Below are 18,770 nucleotides of genomic sequence, written 5' to 3'. Positions count from 1 at the left end.
GGGGGATTGTGAGAGGGGAGGGCACGTATGGGGGTATGTGAGAGGGGAGAGTGCATATTAGGGGGGAATGCAAGAGGGGAGAGTGTGCGTATGGGGGGGGATGTGAGGGGGGAGCATGCGTATGGGGGGGATTGTGAAGGGGAGTGTGCGTACGGGGGGGATTGTGAGGGGGAGTGTGCATATGGGGGAATATGACGGGGGAGTGCACGTACAGGGGGGGAATGTGAGGGGGGACTGCGCGTATGGGGGATTTTGAGGGGTGAGAGTGCGTACAGGGGGAATGTGAGGGGGGAGTGCATGTACAGGGGGAGGGAGACGTACGAGTGTGCGTACAAGGGGGGAATGCAACAGGGGAGAGTGCATATGGGGGGGAATGTGAGGGGGGAGTGTGCGTATGGGGGGGATTATGAGGGGGTCGGTGCTTTCGGGGGGGCTGGAATGCAAGGGGGTAGTATCCGTATGGGGTGGGGGGGGGGGAACGTGAGGGTTAGTGCGCATACGGGGGGGAGGAATGCAAGGGGGGATCTGGTCAGGACTAGACTCTCCCCCCCCCCCAGCATGCGTCACTTAGCTACAGATTGCTAATCCCCCTCAGGTAATAGGTCCACGATATTGCCTCTCCTCCCCCCGCCGAGCGCGACGATGATACGATTAGCTTGGCTGGGACGGAAGACTTGGTGCCCATCACGGTGGCTTCGTAGCTGACGATGACAACCAGCACTTTCTTGGCACGAATGGTCTCGATCGGCTTGACCACAAAGAGGGGGTTGTCCACGTGGAAGGTGAAGGTGGTGCTCTGTGGGAAGACGTTCTTGAAGGGAATGGAGCTGGTGCCTCCTGCCCGCACCGGGAAGGGGCCCTGGGGTTTGGGTGGGAGGCACATGCCGAATAGCGGGATGTTGTACTCGCCTCCGTGTGGTGAGGAGATGTTCAGAGTGGCCCGGGCCTCGCCCAGCCGTGTGGGCTCAAAGAAGACGTCCAGGTTGATTTCTGTCCCAGCCTGGGACCCTGGGGCTGCGTTGATACTTTTGTCCACTTGAAACTCAGGGCTGTCGACCTAAGGAAGAAGCATCTCAGTCTGAGAGGTGGAGAGACACCAAGACCTGGGACACCTGAGTCTTAGCTTTATTGCCTTAAAATCAAAGATTGCGTTGAATTTTTACTAAATTCTTAACTTTAGTCCTGATTAATAAGCAAGCTATCCCCGGTTGCTCTACAGAACTGGCCTCGAAATTGAGGCTGAATTGAAGAATATTCCTAAATTCTGGTTGATTTCTATTTGAAGACACAATGGCTGTGAGGATTCTGCGGCCTCAGAAATCACAACAAACCTCAAGGCTGGTCAAATAAATCTGGAGGGGAATCTGGGATATATATCCCCCCTGTCCCATCCACCCCAACAATAGTTTTTGGCCACTCTGCCCCCAATCTCTGGAATTCCATCCGGAGGGGAAACTTTCCTCTTCCCCTCTTTTAAGCACATCTAAAACAATAGCTCTTCCTCTCCCACGCTTTCAGCCATCTTTTCCCTCACCACCTCCCTCGGCTCCCACCCTCGGGGCCAATCCAGCTCAGCAAATGCACTTTGGGACGTTGTCTCAAAGTGGAAGCCTATAATAATAATGCAACACAATACAAAATGACATTTGTATAGTGCCTTTCAGGTCGGGAGGACGTCCCAGGGCGCTGGATTAATAATAATAAAGTCGTTATATAAATGTAAACTGTAGAACTCTTAGAAGATTAATACTGTATTCTAAGCCTCCTGTTGTGAGACCTTGAACTCCCAACTCTCTGACCCAATGGCGAGAGCCTGAGCGACTATCTGAGCCAGACTGGCACCTGGTGAGAATCTCTGTGCTGATGGCAATTAATGCCACGAGGTGCCAGGTTTAGGTAAAGCTTTCACAATTGCTTGCTTGGTGAACAGGAAGAATAGAAGAAAAAACAAAAGGCAAAGTACCACAGATGCTGGAAATCTGGTATAAACACAGAAGTAGCTGGGAACAGGCAACAAACAGCACATCAGGCAGCATCCATGGAGAGAGGGAAAATTAGCTAATGTTTCAGGTCAGTGACCTTTTGTCAGAACTGGGAGATGTTGGAAGGGAGCAGATTATAAGGACTATATTGGCTTTATTATATCTACCCAGCGACTTCTGTGTTTATACAAGAAGCAGAGAAGATGCCATTTAAAAGCAGGGCATTGAATGTCAGCCGGTGACATTCCCAGCTCGCTGTATAACACCAACCTTACAGGCGTACTCCAGCTTCTGTCGGGAGAAGTTCATGAATCTCGCAGTCAGGGTCTGATTGCTGCCCAGAGAGGCCAAGAAGTGCAGGGGCTTCTCGGGGGCGGCTGGCATGCCTTTCAGGATCAGGTCGTACTGGAAGACCCCCAGCTCGTTGCTGCTCAGGGTCAGGCGGCCGCTTGTCTCCCCCACTTTCAGAGGCTGGTACTCGAAGTTCAGCATGCCCTGCAGGGGAAAGAGAGCGAGAGGTTTGACCATCAGGTCAAATGGATTCACCAAACTGCTCAACTATCATAGGCGGAACCCACGGCAGCTAGAATCCAAGCTCTCAGACACAGTGTAGGTCACTTAATAATAATAATAATAATAATCCTTGCATTTGATATAGCGCTTTTCACGTCGGGAGGACGTCCCAAAGCGCTTCACAGAACACACTGTAAAGTGAATTGACTGTACATTTGTGGGCGAACGCGGCAGCCAATTGCGCACAGCAATGTCCCACAAACAAACTTGAGCATTAGGAGTGTTGAGCTAGGCATTTGTTTCATTGAATGTAGTGACCGTGTATTTTGTAAGCAAATGCGGCAGCCAGTTTGCACACAGCAACATCCCACACACAGCCATGAGTTAATGACTTGTGTGTGCAAGCTGCTGAGGGGTGTACAATGTTCCTCTATCCAGGATTTTATCAGTCCTCATATAACATTTTGTTTGTTCCATTTTTGCAGTGCTTTCTGCCCGTGGTGTCTATTGACTACCCAGCGCGCACTCTGGGCTCCCCAAGCCCTGGCTCTCACCAACCTGCCCTAATACTGCCCAGGATTAGGTGAGCAGTGCGTGTTCCTCTGGGGAGAGAGTGAGTATTCTGATCCACACACACAAGAAAAATATCCTTACGTGGAACTCTCAGTAATTTGGTTTGGAGATTTTAAAGCTTTTGTTTCTGCATGTGTCAGACACTCGTCTGACCCCCAAATGGATGAAGAAGACTCTTCGGCCCATCTGATCTCATCTCTCCAGAACACCCACACTACCATCCCCCCAGCAGAGCATCGAGCGGCTGTTTAAATGAGTCCCAGTCTCCTGGCCTCAACCCGCCCTTCCTGGTAACCCTGTTCCAGTCGTTAATTATCCACTGGGTAAAGAAACACTTCCTGGTGTCTGTCCTAAAATTGCCCTTCAACTTCTAAACCTGAGGTCTCTTGTTCTCCTGTCTTGATGTATCCTAAAGTTTTTCAAAACTCCTTAAAATGTTTTCTCATCTATGAGTCCCCTCTGTCTTGAGAGTCGTTTCCTCTCAACACTGAAGAGCCTGAGTTTGTCTGATCGTTGCTCACAGCTCATTCCTCCAACACCGGGATCAGCCTGGTTGCTCTCCTCTGCACTGTCTCTATGGCCTGAGCGGCCCCTGATGTCCCAGTGACCAGAGCTGTCTGCAGTATTGAAGGTGCGGCCTGACCAGGCACTGTACAGCCTGAGGGTCACGTACCTCTGCTTGCGGAGGGACTATCAGCTGTGAAGGCAGGTTGATATCTGGAGACTTGCAGTCAATGGTAAAGATAACGGGGACAAAGAGTGGGTTTTCCATCTTCACAGAGGCGTAGGTGCTCTGCCGTACTGGGGTCACCATCTCGATGGTGCTGATCACACTGGGAGGCGTGGCCTTGAAGTTGACGACGTAGCTAATGAACTCCTGCGTGCTTTCATTGCGGAACGTTACCTACACGGGAGAAAGCAGGCCCTGAGTCACAGAATTGAGTTGTTGGAATCGGGAACTAATTGCCTGAAAGGCTGGTGGAATCCAATTCAATAACAACTTTTAAGGGAGAAGTAGATAGATATTTCGGGAGGACAAGTTTCCAGGGCTATAGGGAGAGAGCGGGGGAGTGGGGTTGATCAGGGCTATGGGGAGAGAATGGGGGAGTGGGGTTGATCAGGGCTATGGGGAGAGAGCGGGGGAGTGGGGTTGATCAGGGCTATGGGGAGAGTGGGGGAGTGGAGTTGATCAGGGCTATGGGGGGAGAGTGGGGGAGTGGGGTTGATCAGGGCTATGGGGAGAGAGTGGGGTTGATCAGGGCTATGGGGAGAGCGCGGGGGAGTGGGGTTGATTTGAAAGCTCTTTTCAAAGAGCGGCACAAACACGATGGGCCGAATGGCCTCCTTCTGTGATGAAGTGTGCTATGATTCATTATACAGCACAGAAGGAGGCCATTTGGCCCATCGTGTTTGTGCCGCTCTCTAAAAAGAGCTTCCAAATCAACCCCACTCCCCCGCTCTCTCCCCATAGCCCTGCAAACGTGTCCTCTTCAAGTACCTGTCCAATTCCCCTTTGAAAGTTGCTATTGAATTTGTTTCCCCCCTTTCAGGCAGTGCATTTGAGTGCGCGAGACACGGAGGAGCGTGTGTGCGCGAGACACGGAGGAGCGTGTGTGCGCGAGACACGGAGGAGCGTGTGTGCGCGAGACACGGAGGAGCGTGTGTGCGCGAGACACGGAGGAGCGTGTGTGCGCGAGACACGGAGGAGCGTGTGTGCGCGAGACACGGAGGAGCGTGTGTGCGCGAGACAGTGCATGGATTTCTCAGTAAATGGGCGCTTTAAATGCCACCCACATCGCAGCCACATCCCACCCACATCCCACCCTTGCTCTGTCATCTCCTGCAAGCCCAACACCCCAAACGCTCCCTTTGCTCGGTGGGCACCTGCCTACTTCATGTCCCCCACCCTATTCTCCCCACCATTGCCAGCCTGGTTTCAGCCATTCCACCCACACTTTCTGGAAATCCATCCCGTGGTCGCTGTGACTCCCTCCCTCCCTTCCCTCTTTCAAGGCACGTTTCGAAGGAAACCTTTGACTTTCAGTCCCCGCCCCAGCCCTGAGCTCTCACCATCCAGCACTGCGAATGAGCCTTTGTCCCCATGTGACAGACGCTGTGTAAAGTGTATTACGCTGCTCCTGCTATTGCTGGATTTACACTGAAACTGAATTATTGCACTTTTCCAGCAACTTCCCAATTACCTGTGTTACACATCCTTCCATATCGTCAAAGACAGCCATCAGTAATGACTGTTAAGTGCAGTGACTGATTTTTAAAGAGAAACGTGGGATTTATTTTGAGCCGCAAAGAGCTGGACAGTAAATGACGGAATCTCATTCCCTTTTACAGGTTCCCAACCCAGTCTGCTCCAACACTCAACCCGGAAAACCATCCCACACCCTAACATGCCTTGAATGGCTTTATGTTATGTCAGTCTCGCGCACACACGCTCCTCCGTGTCTCGCGCACACACGCTCCTCCGTGTCTCGCGCACACACGCTCCTCCGTGTCTCGCGCACACACGCTCCTCCGTGTCTCGCGCACACACGCTCCTCCGTGTCTCGCGCACACACGCTCCTCCGTGTCTCGCGCACACACGCTCCTCCGTGTCTCGCGCACACACGCTCCTCCGTGTCTCGCGCACACACGCTCCTCCGTGTCTCGCGCACACACGCTCCTCCGTGTCTCGCGCACACACGCTCCTCCGTGTCTCGCGCACACACGCTCCTCCGTGTCTCGCGCACTCAATGTCTGTCTCTGGCTGCTTCTTGTGTAGCTGGGAGTGCAGCTCTCTCACCTTGACGGTAAAGATGCCCTCCCTGTAGGAGAAGAACACGAGTTTGTAATCCCGTTTGGATCCCCCGGGGACATCGATGTACTCCAGCCCCTTCACTGTGGCCATAATCTCCATTTTTTCGGGCTTCATCACCTCAATGATTGCTCGGAATCTGCCACATAAAGCAGTTGTCCATCTCAACCCGGGAATAAGAAACTGTGCCTTTCATACACGGCTGATAGAATCATATAATTATACAGCACAGAAGGAGGCCATTCGGCACATTGCGTCTGTGCTGGCTCTTCTAAATCAACCCCACTCCCCGCTCTCTCCCCATAGCCTTGATCAACCCCACTCCCCCGCTCTCTCCCCATAGCCCTGATCAACCCCACTCCCCCGCTCTCTCCCCATAGCCCTGATCAACCCCACTCCCCCGCTCTCTCCCCATAGCACTGATCAACCCCACTCCCCCACTCTCTCCCCAAATAATTATCTACTTCTCTCTTAAAAGTTCTTATCGTATCTGCCTTTCAGCAATGCATTCCAGATCCCAACAACTGATGGCTGTTAGGTGCAGTGACTGAGAATGTGTAGACAAGCGCAGCAGAGAATTTGGTCACAGCAACGTCCCACACAACAACAACAACATTGCATTTATAGAGGCCTTTCACATCGGGAGGACGTCCCAAAGCGCTGGACAGTTGGGTCGGGACCCGAGCAGTGGGGAAATGGTCAGGGTGAGGGGAGGAAAGGGAGGGAGCGAGGAGGGGGGGAATGGTCAGGGTGAGGGGAGGGAGGGGAGGAGTGAGGAGGGGTAGAGAGTCGAGAGGGGAGCTGAAGGCACGGTCAAAGAGAAAGGTTTTGAGACCGGCCTTGAAGGAGGAAAGGGAGGAGGCGGCGAAGGCACTGGGGGATAGAGTTCCAGAGCCTCGGGGCTGAGAGGCTGAAGGCCCGACCACCGATGGTAGGGCGGTTGGGGCGGGGGATGTGGAGCAGACCGGAGCCAGAGGAACGGAGGGTACGGGCAGGTAAGTAGGGGGATAGTAGGTCGGAGAGGTAGGAGGGAGCGAGGCCGTGAATGGCCTTGTAGGTGAGGATGAGGACACAGACACACGGTGAGAGATGATTAAGTTGAAGCATTGCAAGCCAAGCAGCACACCCTTGCCCTGCCTGCCGGCCCCAGCCCCACCCGCTCCAGCCCTGCACCCACCCACCCCACTCCCTCCTTGGTCCCGCCCAGCCCCACCTCCTCATCCCACCTACGCCCGTGCTGTACAGCTACCTACACCCAGAGCAGAGCAGGACTCACCGCTGTGGCTGCAGGAGCCAGTTGCTGATGGTGAGCAGCTCCACGTATGAGGTCTTACACGGCACCTCACGGCTGGCGACTGTAATTGGTTTAGGTGCCTCCGAGACACCGACTAGTGTGTACAGCAACGCTGTGCCGTCCGGCAGAGGGAAAAATATACTGCCCTGAGAGAGAGAGAGAGAGAGAGAGAGAGAGAATGTGAGAGAGAGCGGGATGGAGAGAAGTAAGAGAGAGAGGTAAGAGAGAGACAGAGGGAGTGAGTGTGAGAAAAAAGTGAATGATTGTGTGAGAGAGAGAGTAAGAGAGAGACAGAGGAAGTGAGCGAGAGTGAGAGAGAAGTGAATTAGTGTGTGTGAGAGAGAGAATGTGAGAGAGTGCGTGTGTGAGGGAGAAAGAGAAAGAGAGAAAGTGACAGATAAGAGTGTGAGAGAAAGACAGAGAGAGAATGAGTGAATAAGGGAGAGAGAGAGAGAGTGTGAGCTGCAATCACAGCACTAATGCCATGTCAGACAGACCCAGCTGCATTCTGATTCTGAGCAAACACGGCTTTTGCAGTAATAATAATAATACATTCATGTGTCACTCATGTAAAATAAGCCCCTCGAATGCTTCACAAAATAGAACTGATTAGAAATGAAGGGCATGCGATGACGTAGGCAAACATCTCAGCTCATCTGTGCCAGAGGATGTCCCGTAAATAGAGGGATAAGGAAGGCAACGTACATCGGGACACAGACTCTGGGTTGGTCTGGAATAGTGAAGTCAGAGCGGTCACCTGCCTGAAGTACACAGAGACGGGACCTGAGCAGCGGGGATGGTGATCGGGAGATCAATCAACAACAACTGGCAGGTACACAGCACCCCTCACGCAGGGTAGTGTCCCAGTGGCGGAGCACGACTCCGAGCCGGGGAGCGGGCAGTGGGAGGTGACCGTAGTCATGGTTGAATAGCAAGGTTTTCAGGCGCGATCTGAAGATGGGGAAGGAAGGGGCACGGCAGATGGATGGAGGGAGAGAGTTCCGGAGTTTCGGGGAGTAGCAATTGTTTGCTCTCATGATTACCTGGTGCTTTTTGCCCTCAAGCGTCATGCTGAGTGGTGAGTACGTGATTTCATAGGTCTGGTTCTTCTGTGGTTGGACAGTCACAGACTTGTGCCCAGTCCAGTGCTCCCCCTCAATCAGAGGCTGCAGGTTCCAGCACTGGTTGGTGCGGTTGGTCAGTAAGATCGAGTGGGTCTGTTTAGTCCGAACTTGGCAACTGAAATGGACAACCTGAACGTGACAATGAGATTGAGTCAGAATGAGATACAACAACCACCACAAGTTGCAGTGTAATTGGGGAGCGGGGCAGGTCAGTCAGTGGGATATTGTTTTGCTGGCTTGACGCGCATGAGCAGTGTTTTGTGGGGGTGGCAGTTAGTCAGCCTTGGCCATTGTTGCCGAGGGGGTGAGTGAGGGGACGGCCCTACCTCCTTCATGGCTGTCACAGCCACACATGATCCTGTCATGGTGAGATGCAGCAGGCCCATCCCCTCAATGTGGCAAGTGAAGCCTTCACAGCGAATGTCAGGGTCAATGTTGATGGGGTGGAACACAATCTCGAAGGACACGTTCATCCCGGGAGTGATGTAGCCCTCCGAGGGGATGATGGAGAAGTTCAGCTCACACTGAGAAATGTTCCAACGAAAGCTGCCGTGCAGAACCACAACAATACAGTACAAAATTACATTTCACATTGGGAGGATGTCCCAAGGCAGCGATCGTCAAGGATTTGGACCCAAGCTGGGGGTTGGGATCAGGGAGGGGTGGAAGGCAGGGAGGGTGGGGGTAGGAGGGTGGCCGAAGGCTCAGTCAAAGAGGAGGATCTTGAGATGTGCCTTGAAGGAGGTGAGGGAGGGAGCGAGGCCAAGGGACTGTGGGATGGAGTTCCGAAGAGTGGGGAAAAGTGAGGTTAGTGCAAAGGGGAAGAACATCTTTCAGTGAGGACTGACCCCCACCATTCTCAACTCGTCCACTTTATTGATCACTGATTTCATCCTTCCGGAACACATCCTTCATCCTCCCATTACAGTATCAAGCTTTAAATGTAGACAATGTCCTGCCTTCAACCAACCTCGCTCAATGAGCTTCCCTCGGAGATGTCTTGTTAAGGCTGAGAGGTCCAGGCTTCTGAGAGTTTATCTCCCTGATCAGCCTGATTGCTGTGCTCTGCCCTGACTCCTCGCCAGCTTCACAGGCTCCTCATCTCCCAGTGGATCTGCTTCAACATCCTTGCCCTCACCTTCAAATCCCTCCATGTTCCTGCCCATCTCTTTGAACCCCCTCCATCCCCACATTCCTCCCTCTGCCTCCTCACACACCCCCTCTCCCCATACCTCCTCACATCCCCGTCCGCACACCTCTGCCTCCTCAAACCTCGTCCATTCCCACTTGACCTCATTCCCCCACCCCCTACACCTCCTCTCTCTCCACATCCCATCCCCAGACTGCCACTTCCTCCCTTTACATCCCCTCCCCGCCATTCCACCCCAACCATCTCCATCTACCAAAAAACATCTCCTTCCCCACCGCTCTCCCCATACCCCTCCCCACCCCATACTGGGTACCTCGCTCCAATGTCTCCCGTGTTCACCATCATGATTTGCCGGGAGGCTTTGCTCCGAGCCACCACGGCCCCAAATGGGATGCACTCCTGGTCCAGGCTGATCTCGATGCCTTGGCAGCAACCTCGGATCACAAAGAGGGGCTGGGTGATGCCAACGCACTCCATGGCTATCTCCTCAGCAAACTGAGGGATCCGGCTCAACGGGGAGAAGGTCATCTCCACATCACAAGTGCCGCCTCTGGCTTTCAGCGTGACCTCACCGGCCGGCAAGATACTCATCACCTGGACGCAAGGGGAAATCCCTCATCAAATACACAACTACAACAACAAATGACATTTACACAGCACCTTTCATGTTGCGAGGACTTGCCAAGATGCTGGAAGGTCAGAGCTTTGGACCTGAGCTGAGGGGTTGGGATCGGGGAGGCTGAAGGGCGGGGGGGGATGGAGGGTGATCGAAGGCACAGTGAAAGAGGAGAGTCTTGAGATGGATCATGAAGGAGGCAGGGAGGGGGCGAGACAAAGGGACTGTGGGGTGGAGTTCCAGAGGGTGGGGCCAGAGAGGCTGAAGGCCTGAGCGCAGATGGTGGGGCGCCCTGGGCGGGCGATTATTTACACGTTTATTAAGCCCAGATCATCACTCCGCTGTCTGGCTGTTAGTTTCACATCCCTCTCTGTGTGATCACCTGCATGAAATTCCGTATCCCATCACCCCAGTCCCTGCCGGGCTCCACTGGCTGCCAATCACCGAACAGATCAATTTCAATATCCTCTCCCTTATTTTCTCCGCCACTGTCAAGCCACTTATCTTCTGCTAGTTACTTCCAGACCTTTGTGTGGTGAGAGGTGCTACTTAAACATAAGTCAATTTTTCTTCCCTAGCCAGCATACATCATACACGGAAAAACCTATAGCTTCTGAGAACTTTACTCAATGAGCCTGTCCAACCTCCCCTGGGGCTCTGAGGTTCTAAGTCCAGTCCCCACCAGGTTGGGCTGAGAGGTGAGATAATAACAACAATAATCCTTGCATTTGTTATAGCTCCTTATTACGTCTTCGAGACGTCTCAAAGCGCTTCACAGAATATACTGTAAAGTAAATTGATATGTTGTGGGTGAAATGCAGCAGCCAATTGCACACAGCTGCGTCCCACAAACAGTTGTGGATAATTGGACCAATTAAAACATTTTTTTTAAAAGGAATTATTACCTCTGGAAAAGTGATCCACTAATCAATTAACAACCGTTTTCTTACTGCTGGTAAACAGAGGTATGTGGAGTAAGGAAATTTGCCCAACGTTTCACCCTGCCTGTGAATCTAACCCAGGTCCTCTTGCTTGTGAGGCAAGTGCTCTAACCACTGAGTTACAGAACTGCACTTCAGATAATCGGCCACGGACGCATTGCTCACCTTGGGGTTGCGGAGAATGTGTTGATTGGGAGTCAGACTGAAGGAGAGGGTCACTGGGCTACAGCTCTTGTTCACAATAGGCACCACTTTGGTCACAGTCTGGCCAATCCGGAGAGCTCGGAAATTGATTACCTTGTGCTTGGGATGGACCACGTCAATCTGGGAGGTAGACAGAGTGTCACTGAGCCACCGCCTTGTTCAGTCAAAACCCACAAATTGCCCAGAGGAGAAACAGACAGTATACCTCATGTGTAAACCATGTGCAAACCTGTGTGCACAGAGGGCACACGAGTTCTTTTTTAAATTGTTGAGTGAGGTTAGGTCTGTTCACCCCCATTAACCAAATTGGATCAAAACGAGTTCCACTAGTTGTCCTCGCAGACAAGCCCCAATCTCCCCAAACTCTTCCACGCCCCAAATTGTCAAAGGACAATACGGACCTGAACCATGTCTAATGACCCCCTGAGCAGGTCAGGTGCAGCTCCTCTCAATTTTAGACCCTTCCCACAAACAGCCATGAAGTGAAGGACCAATTTTACTTGGGGATTGTTAGCCAGGACACTGGGAAAGAAAAACTCCCTTCCCTTTATGAATTAGTGCCATGTGATCTTTAACGTCCACTCGAACAGGCACAGATGGGACCTCGGTTTAACATCTCATCTAAAGGACAATATCTCTGATACTGCAGGGCTCACCCAGCACTGCACCGGAGACTGTAAGAACATCAAAACTTAAGAAGTTGCTGGTGAAAGAAGAATAAGATCCATCTAGTTCACCTTCCACCGTACTGGCAGTCGCTTGACATGTTGTGTCCCAAACTATACGCTTAATATGACTATGATGTCAGTTTGAGCCCACAATCGTCTGACCCAGAGTATGACCGAGGCTGGCACCTCTGATTGATTGACGAGCTGTTACAGGATTATGGCTACTGATGATATTGAAGATGGCTTACCTTCAACTCGATGCCCTCCCCAGAGATCTGAATGCCTTGTTTGGAGAGTCCATTGATCTCGAAGATGACCTCCTCGTGGTATTTGGCCTTGTCTCTGGGGTAGAAGGTGATAGGAATCTCCAGCCTCCCCCTGGGCTCCAAGAGACACAGCTGCAGCTGAACGTCCAGGTAGGCGGTGGTGGTGAACAGACTCTCCAAGCTTCAGTCAGACACAAAACCAGAAGGTTACTGCACCGGGCTGTACTGTCACGGGGTCAGACACAATCCTTGGGTTTGATACAACAACTATCCTGTAGCTCAGTGGTTAGAGCACTCGCTTTGGAAGCGAGAGACCTGAGTTCAATTCCAGGCAGAGGGCGAAACCTCGGGCAAGTTTCCTTACTCCACACAGAGCCTAATAATAATCCCTCCAAAACCAAAAACAATAATAAAATTGGTCATTTTCAATCTACGACTGTTTGTGGGACATTGCTGTGCGCAATTGGCTGCCGCGTTCGCCCACAAATTTACAGTCAATTCACTTTACAGTGTGTTCTGTGAAGCGCTTTGGGACGTCCTCCCGACGTGAAAAGCGCTATATCAAATGCAAGGATTATTATTATTATTATGGCCTCTCTCTCTGTCCTTGTTCTGATCTCACTGGGGTGAGGTTCCCCTGGTATCCCGTGGCTGTGTGTGAGTTTTGGCAGGCCACTCACCTGTAGAGTATAACAGCCAAGCCCATCTCTCCCCACCCAGCTGTGCATACATCAGGTGTGGGACCTGTATTTTTAACCACCCGAAGCTGGCTCCAAGGTGATATGCTTGGCAACAGAATGGTGGAATTGAGTCAACCCTCTATGGTGGACTCTGTAGCCCAGATTCTGAGCCAGGTGGGTCCGCTGTACTCCTAGGCGCTACTGATAGCACAGCCCAGTCTGGCTTATTGGCAGGATCTGGAGGGCTGGAGCAGGGAGCAGGAAATCCTTCCACTCAGCTCCTGCAACCAAAGCCCTAACGAATAGGGTAGTCCTAGCTGGACTTGCCACACAGTGTTATGTGGCTTCAGCTGGTTAATCTCTAGCGGTTACCCCAATGGGTAATTCCAACACTCTGGGGTTCCCAAGCCTAAGCAGGGTGTGTCCCAATGAGGAGAGAGGGTGCACATTCCATTGCTGGCATGGGGAGACTTGCTGGTGAACATGGAACTCTCAGTCTGGTTCTGAAGCTTGTTGCTGGGTTTCAAAGCTTGAAATACACAAACCAGGATAATGAACAGCTGCACTGTCTCCATGTGGCAAGACATATACTGCACCCTCCAGGGCCTGAGCTCCAGCACTGGGTAGACAGGGACCTTCAGTCATAGAATCATAGAATTATACAGCACAGAAGGAAGCCGTTAGGCCCATTGTGCCGCCCATGCCGGCTCTTTGAAAGAGCTATCTGCCAAATCGTCATTCTACTCCACGACAATCTTGGAGGCCAAGGACAACCCTAGGCTCCCCTTCTCCATCACCAACCGGCTCCTCCACCCACCCTCTCACACCTCGCCCATCCTCATCTCCAATACCAACTGCGAGGCAATGCTGGACTTCCTCGAATCCAAAGTCAAGGGGATCTGCACAGCTGCATCTTCCCTTCAGTCTGCTACCCCCTCCCCATCGCCCCTTCTCACCCCAGCCCCTACTCATCCCTCCCTCCACACCTTCGAACCTGTCTCCCACTCCTCTCTCACCACCTCTATAACCCGCATGAAACTGACCACCTGCTCCCTCGACCTCATCCTTCCTCCCAACTCCACCTCCTTGCCTTCATCACTCCTATCCTTAAAAAACCCTCCCTGGACCCATTCCTGCTCTCAAACTACTGCCCCATCTCCAACTTCTCTTTCCTATCCAAGGTCCTGAAACAAGTTATTGCTTCCCAGCTTTGTTCCTTCCTCTCCCACCACTCCCTTCACAACCCCTCCAATTGGGTTCCGTGCCACCCACAGCCCAGAGACAGCCCTGCACTTCGCTTGGGGAAACAGTAAACACGGTTATAACAACAATAATAATAATAATCTTTACATTTGATATACTGCTTTTCACGTTTTCTAGACGTCCCAAAGCGCTTCACAGAATATACTGTAAAGTGAATTGACCGTATATTTGTGGGCCAACGCGGCAGCCAATTGCGCACAGCAATGTCCCACAAACAGTCAGGGATTGAAAATTTATTATTGTTCTGTTTTGGAGGGATTATTATTAGGCTCTGTGTGGAGTAAGGAAACTTGCCCAAGGTTTCGCCCTCTGCCTGGAATTGAACTCAGGTCTCTTGTTTCCAAAGCGAGTGCTCTAACCACTGAGCTACAGTTATAAATTCCCCTTCAATATTCTTTGTGTGTGTGTGTGTGAGTGTGTGTGCCAGGCTCTCACACAGTCTCACTCTCACCTGATGTCTCTGTTCTCTCGGTTGGTGATGACCAGGGTGGTTTTGTATGAGTTCATGCCGGCGGTGTAGATAAAGCACAAGCCAAAGTCATATTTGGTGAAGGAGAAGTGAACACTGGGCGAGACGCCCTCCCCCATCAGCAGGCACATGTAAACTGGACCTCGGTGAATCTGAGGAGGGCAAAGAGCATCATCATTGCCGTGGTAACAAGCCAGCCGATGCCAGTCACCACTTCACTCTCACTTTCCGGCTCCAACCACTGCACTCCACAATGACAGTCGGTCATCGAAACAGTCGGAGACCGAGACAGTCGGACAGAATCGGCGAGACTCTAAATGGTACCTGGAGTATCAGCTTGACGTTCTGCAGCACACACTTTTTTATCGGGTGGAAGGCGATGGAGGAAGAGCTGGAGCCACCGATCTCGATGTTGCCGCTCTCCTGGGTGAGCTCCAGGCAGCCCTGAAACTCATTGGGGCACATCAGCTTCCACTGAAAATCCAGGTCATACTTGCTCTCGTTGCAGATGGAGAAGAAGTAGTTGTTGTGGTCCAACAGCTCCACCTGTGGCCAAAGGGCAGTATTGCAAGAATGAACTCCACACCAGCGAGACAAGTGGGTCCCGGCTCCCCACCACCCTCGCTACTGTTGGCTTGTCCCAAGCACCATGACACCTCACATTCCATGCCCTGTCATCGCACAAGATCGGTCTGGCTAAGGAAGCCCTTTGGCTCATGTAATCTCATCCTACAGTCCTCCAATCGCAGCATCGCCCACAAATATACAGTCAATTCACTTTACAGTATCTTCTGTGAAGCGCTTTGAGACATCCAGAAGATGTGAAAAGCGCTATATCAAATGCAACGATTATTATTATTATTATCAAGCTACTTTTTTAAGTGAGTCCCAGTGCCCTGGCCTCAGTCACCCTTCCTGGCAACCCTGTTCCAGTCATTAACTTCCTGGTGTCTGTCCTGAAATTGCCCTCTACACCTCTAAACCTGTGACCTCTTGCTCTCGTTGTGGGGCATCAGGAAGTGTTGACCTAAGTTTACTTTTTCTAATCACATTTAAAATGTTATACTCTTTTAAGGGAAGGGGGTGAGAGAGGGGAGAGTGAGAGAGATGGGTGGGAAATAGGGGGGGAAAAGAGAGACACCAGGTACAGAGAAGAGCTGAGCAGGGTGATGGGAGGGGGCAGCGGGAGGGGTGGTGAAAGCGTTAGTATTTAGACGGGTTTTGGAAGCCGTGAGGGAAGGAATGAGGAGGGCGGATGTGGGAGGAGAGTCCCAGAGTGCCGGGGAGAGGGTCTGAAAGTTGGTGGAAGGGATGCAGGGGCCAAGGGTGTGAGATGGCTGGAAATCGCAGATCTATGGGTGGGGGAGGCCATGGAGGGATTTAAAAGGATCATAATAATATTAATAATCCTTACGTTTGATATAGCGACTTCTCACTTCGTCAAGATGTCTCAAAGTGCTTCACCGGCTACACTGTAAAGTGCGGTGACTGTTTTGTGAGTGAAGATCTTAAAGTTAATCTATTGGGCAATGGGGAGCCAGTGGAGGGGGAGGGGATGGGGAGCCAGTGGAGGGGGAGATGGGGAGCCAGTGGAGGGGGAGATGGGGAGCCAGTGGAGGGGGAGATGGGGAGCCAGTGTAGTGGAGTGGGGGTGATGGGGTTATGAGTTGGCGGAGCCTGGTAAAGAGAGACTATGGGCTGTGAAGCTGCTGACATTGTGTTTGCCCTCTCAGTACTGACCTCTCCGAAGTTGATCTCGTTGACTGTGGTCATGCTGAGCTCCATGGTGGAACCATCAGTGGCCTCGCAATGAACGATGGCCGTCATGCTGTAACCCTCCACCTTCACGTTCATGGTCAATGGCAGCGTCTTCAGCAGCACATCGCAGATCAAGTTAAAGTTCACGTCTCCCTCGAAGATCGGAGTGAAAGAGAAGGTGATGGGGAGGCTGTGAGTGGATCAGAACATATCAGAAAGCGTGAGCAGTCCAGCTAGCCTTCATCATCATCATCAACATCAACAACACCACCACCACAGGAGCCCAGCTCAGACAGTGTCACTCTGGGAACAAATCACTCTGATACAAGCGCTCTGGGATGCCGCCCGGCGTGGAGGGCACTATATAAATGCAAGTTGTTGTTGTTGATATGAAGGGAGGTTATAACAGGAGTAGCTAGGGCAGGACTGGGTGTTACAGCATGCTGTTGTTGACAGCCCGGCTCACCACTCTTGCTCGTCTCGGAGCCTCAAGGTTGTGGGTTCAAACCCCAAGTCAGGACTGTGGGCTAACGCTCCAATGTAGTGCTGGGGGAGCACTGCATTGTCACAGGTGCCGCCCTTCAGATGAGTCGTTAAACCGAGGTCCCATCTGCCTGACCAGGTGAACGTTAAAGTGCTCGTGGTACTATTTGAAAACAGAATGGAGTTTCTCTCCCTCCTGGTTGTCCTGGCCAACAAGCCCCCAGACAAGATTGGTCACTCACTCTGCGGCTGTGTGTGGGACGTTGTTGTGTGAATCGGCTGCTGTGTTTGTGCGAGAGTCACTGCTGATTGCTGCACCAAACACAAGGCAGCTGGTGTGGCTGGGGCTCTAACCCAGACCTTGGAGGGTGGGGGGGCTAACCTGAAGCAGGGGTGGGGTGCTAATTTGGAGCAGAGGGATGGGGAGGGGAACTAACCTGGTTTGGGGGCGAGGCTGACCTGGAGTGGGGCTGGGGCTAACTGCAAGCAGGGATGGGGCTAACTGGGAGCGGGGGGGTAATCTGTTACGGGGGGCTTACCTGGTTTGTGGGGGCACCGTCCCCTGCATGGGCTCCACGGTGAGGGTGTTGGCGTAGCCCGTGGAGTGCAGCGAGCTCGCTCTGAAACAGAACTGGAAAGGGCTGACTTCATTGTTCACCATGTAGGCTGTCTCCTGGACTCGCTGACCTGCACATAGCGAGCGAAAGAGTGTGTGTGAGAGAGGGTGAGAGAGAGTATGTGAGTGAGTGAGTGAGTGTGTGTATGTGTGTGAGAGTGTGTGTAAGACACAGAAAGAGTGTGTGAGAATGTGTGGGAGGGTTGGAAGGAAATACAGAGAGAGAGTAAGTAAGAGGGGGAGAGAGAGGGAATGAGATAACAACTAGATTTGATAACAAGTTTTAAGAAAGAAATACATTATTTGGGGAGGACAAGTTTGTAGGGCTATGGGGAGAGCGTGGGGGAGTGGGGTTGATTTGGACAGCTCTTTTCATGGCTGATCTGTACCTCAAGTCCAATGACCCACCCTTGATGCCCTGACCTAACAAATATCTACCCACCTCAGTCTTGAAGATGTGAATGAAAAATGAGAAAGCTCATGATGTGAGAAACAGGAGTGAAAGCAGCAGTGATGGCTGGAGTGGTGGGTGTTGTTCACAGGAGCTGTGAGAAGTGAAGCCACAAGCTACCCACCTATCAGCACACACTTGAAGTTAATGTGGGAGCGGTCCAGAGACACGGCAGGCTCGCTGGTTTTGCCCACTAACAAAAAGGGCACGGTGAGGTGCTGCTCGGGGATGATGAAACTCCAGAAGGACTCTGTGATATCCAGCTTCTGAGGCGCAAACTCAAAGATGATCTCAAAGAAAAGCAAAATATAACAATAAACATCTCACAGTCTCAGAGCGCTTCACAGGATTCACTGTACAGTGCAGACATAGTTTACTTATTTTGCAGGGTCCTGTCTTAGGATCATAGAATATTACAGCACAGAAGGAGGCCATTCGGCCCATCGTGCCTGTGCTGGCTCTTTGGAAGAGCTGCCCAATCAGCCCCACTCCCCTGCTCTTGCCCCATATCTTTGCAAATTTTCCCTTTCCAAGTCTCTATCCAATTCCCTTTTGAAAGTTGTTATTGAATCGGTTCCCACCGACCCTTTCAGGTCGTGCGTTCCAGACCCTAACAACTCTCTGTGTAAAAACATTCTCCTCATCTCCCCTCTGGTTCTTTTGACAATTATCTTAAATCTATGTCCCCTGATTACTGACCCACCCGCCAGAGGAAACAGCTTCTCTCAAATATATCTTCAGTGGAGTCCTGTAGCTCAGTGGTTAGAGCACTCGCTTTGCAAGTGAGAGACCTGAGTTCAATTCCAGGCAGAGGGCGAAACCTTGGGCAAGTTTCCTTACTCCACACAGAGCCTAATAATAATCCCTCCAAAACCCAAAACAATAATAAATTGGTCATTTTCAATCCACG

At 51.9% G+C, this 18,770-nt stretch overlaps 1 protein-coding gene across 1 annotated transcript in view; it reads right to left on the bottom strand.

The window, feature by feature from the left end:
• Positions 1–533: 533 nt before the first annotated feature.
• LOC103186677 (HYDIN axonemal central pair apparatus protein) overlaps positions 534–18,770 on the bottom strand; it is a gene marked incomplete at its 5' end in the record, with an annotated part of 38,352 nt that continues 20,115 nt past the window's right edge. Inside the window, 15 exons of the mRNA XM_042340429.1 lie at positions 534–1,057; positions 2,253–2,477; positions 3,742–3,972; positions 5,866–6,016; positions 7,154–7,317; positions 8,215–8,424; positions 8,622–8,841; positions 9,759–10,039; positions 11,168–11,326; positions 12,123–12,321; positions 14,535–14,704; positions 14,877–15,098; positions 16,293–16,500; positions 17,333–17,480; positions 17,985–18,150. Of these exons, the coding sequence (XP_042196363.1) occupies positions 572–1,057; positions 2,253–2,477; positions 3,742–3,972; positions 5,866–6,016; positions 7,154–7,317; positions 8,215–8,424; positions 8,622–8,841; positions 9,759–10,039; positions 11,168–11,326; positions 12,123–12,321; positions 14,535–14,704; positions 14,877–15,098; positions 16,293–16,500; positions 17,333–17,480; positions 17,985–18,150 (3,240 nt within the window). The remainder of the gene's footprint in view (positions 1,058–2,252; positions 2,478–3,741; positions 3,973–5,865; positions 6,017–7,153; positions 7,318–8,214; positions 8,425–8,621; positions 8,842–9,758; positions 10,040–11,167; positions 11,327–12,122; positions 12,322–14,534; positions 14,705–14,876; positions 15,099–16,292; positions 16,501–17,332; positions 17,481–17,984; positions 18,151–18,770) is intronic.

The sequence above is a fragment of the Callorhinchus milii genome, unplaced genomic scaffold, assembly GCF_018977255.1.
Source record: "Callorhinchus milii isolate IMCB2004 unplaced genomic scaffold, IMCB_Cmil_1.0 Scaffold14, whole genome shotgun sequence".
Taxonomy (NCBI): domain Eukaryota; kingdom Metazoa; phylum Chordata; class Chondrichthyes; order Chimaeriformes; family Callorhinchidae; genus Callorhinchus; species Callorhinchus milii.
The sequence above is the reverse complement of the archived record's forward strand: the minus strand, read 5'-3'. Positions and strand labels throughout refer to the sequence as shown.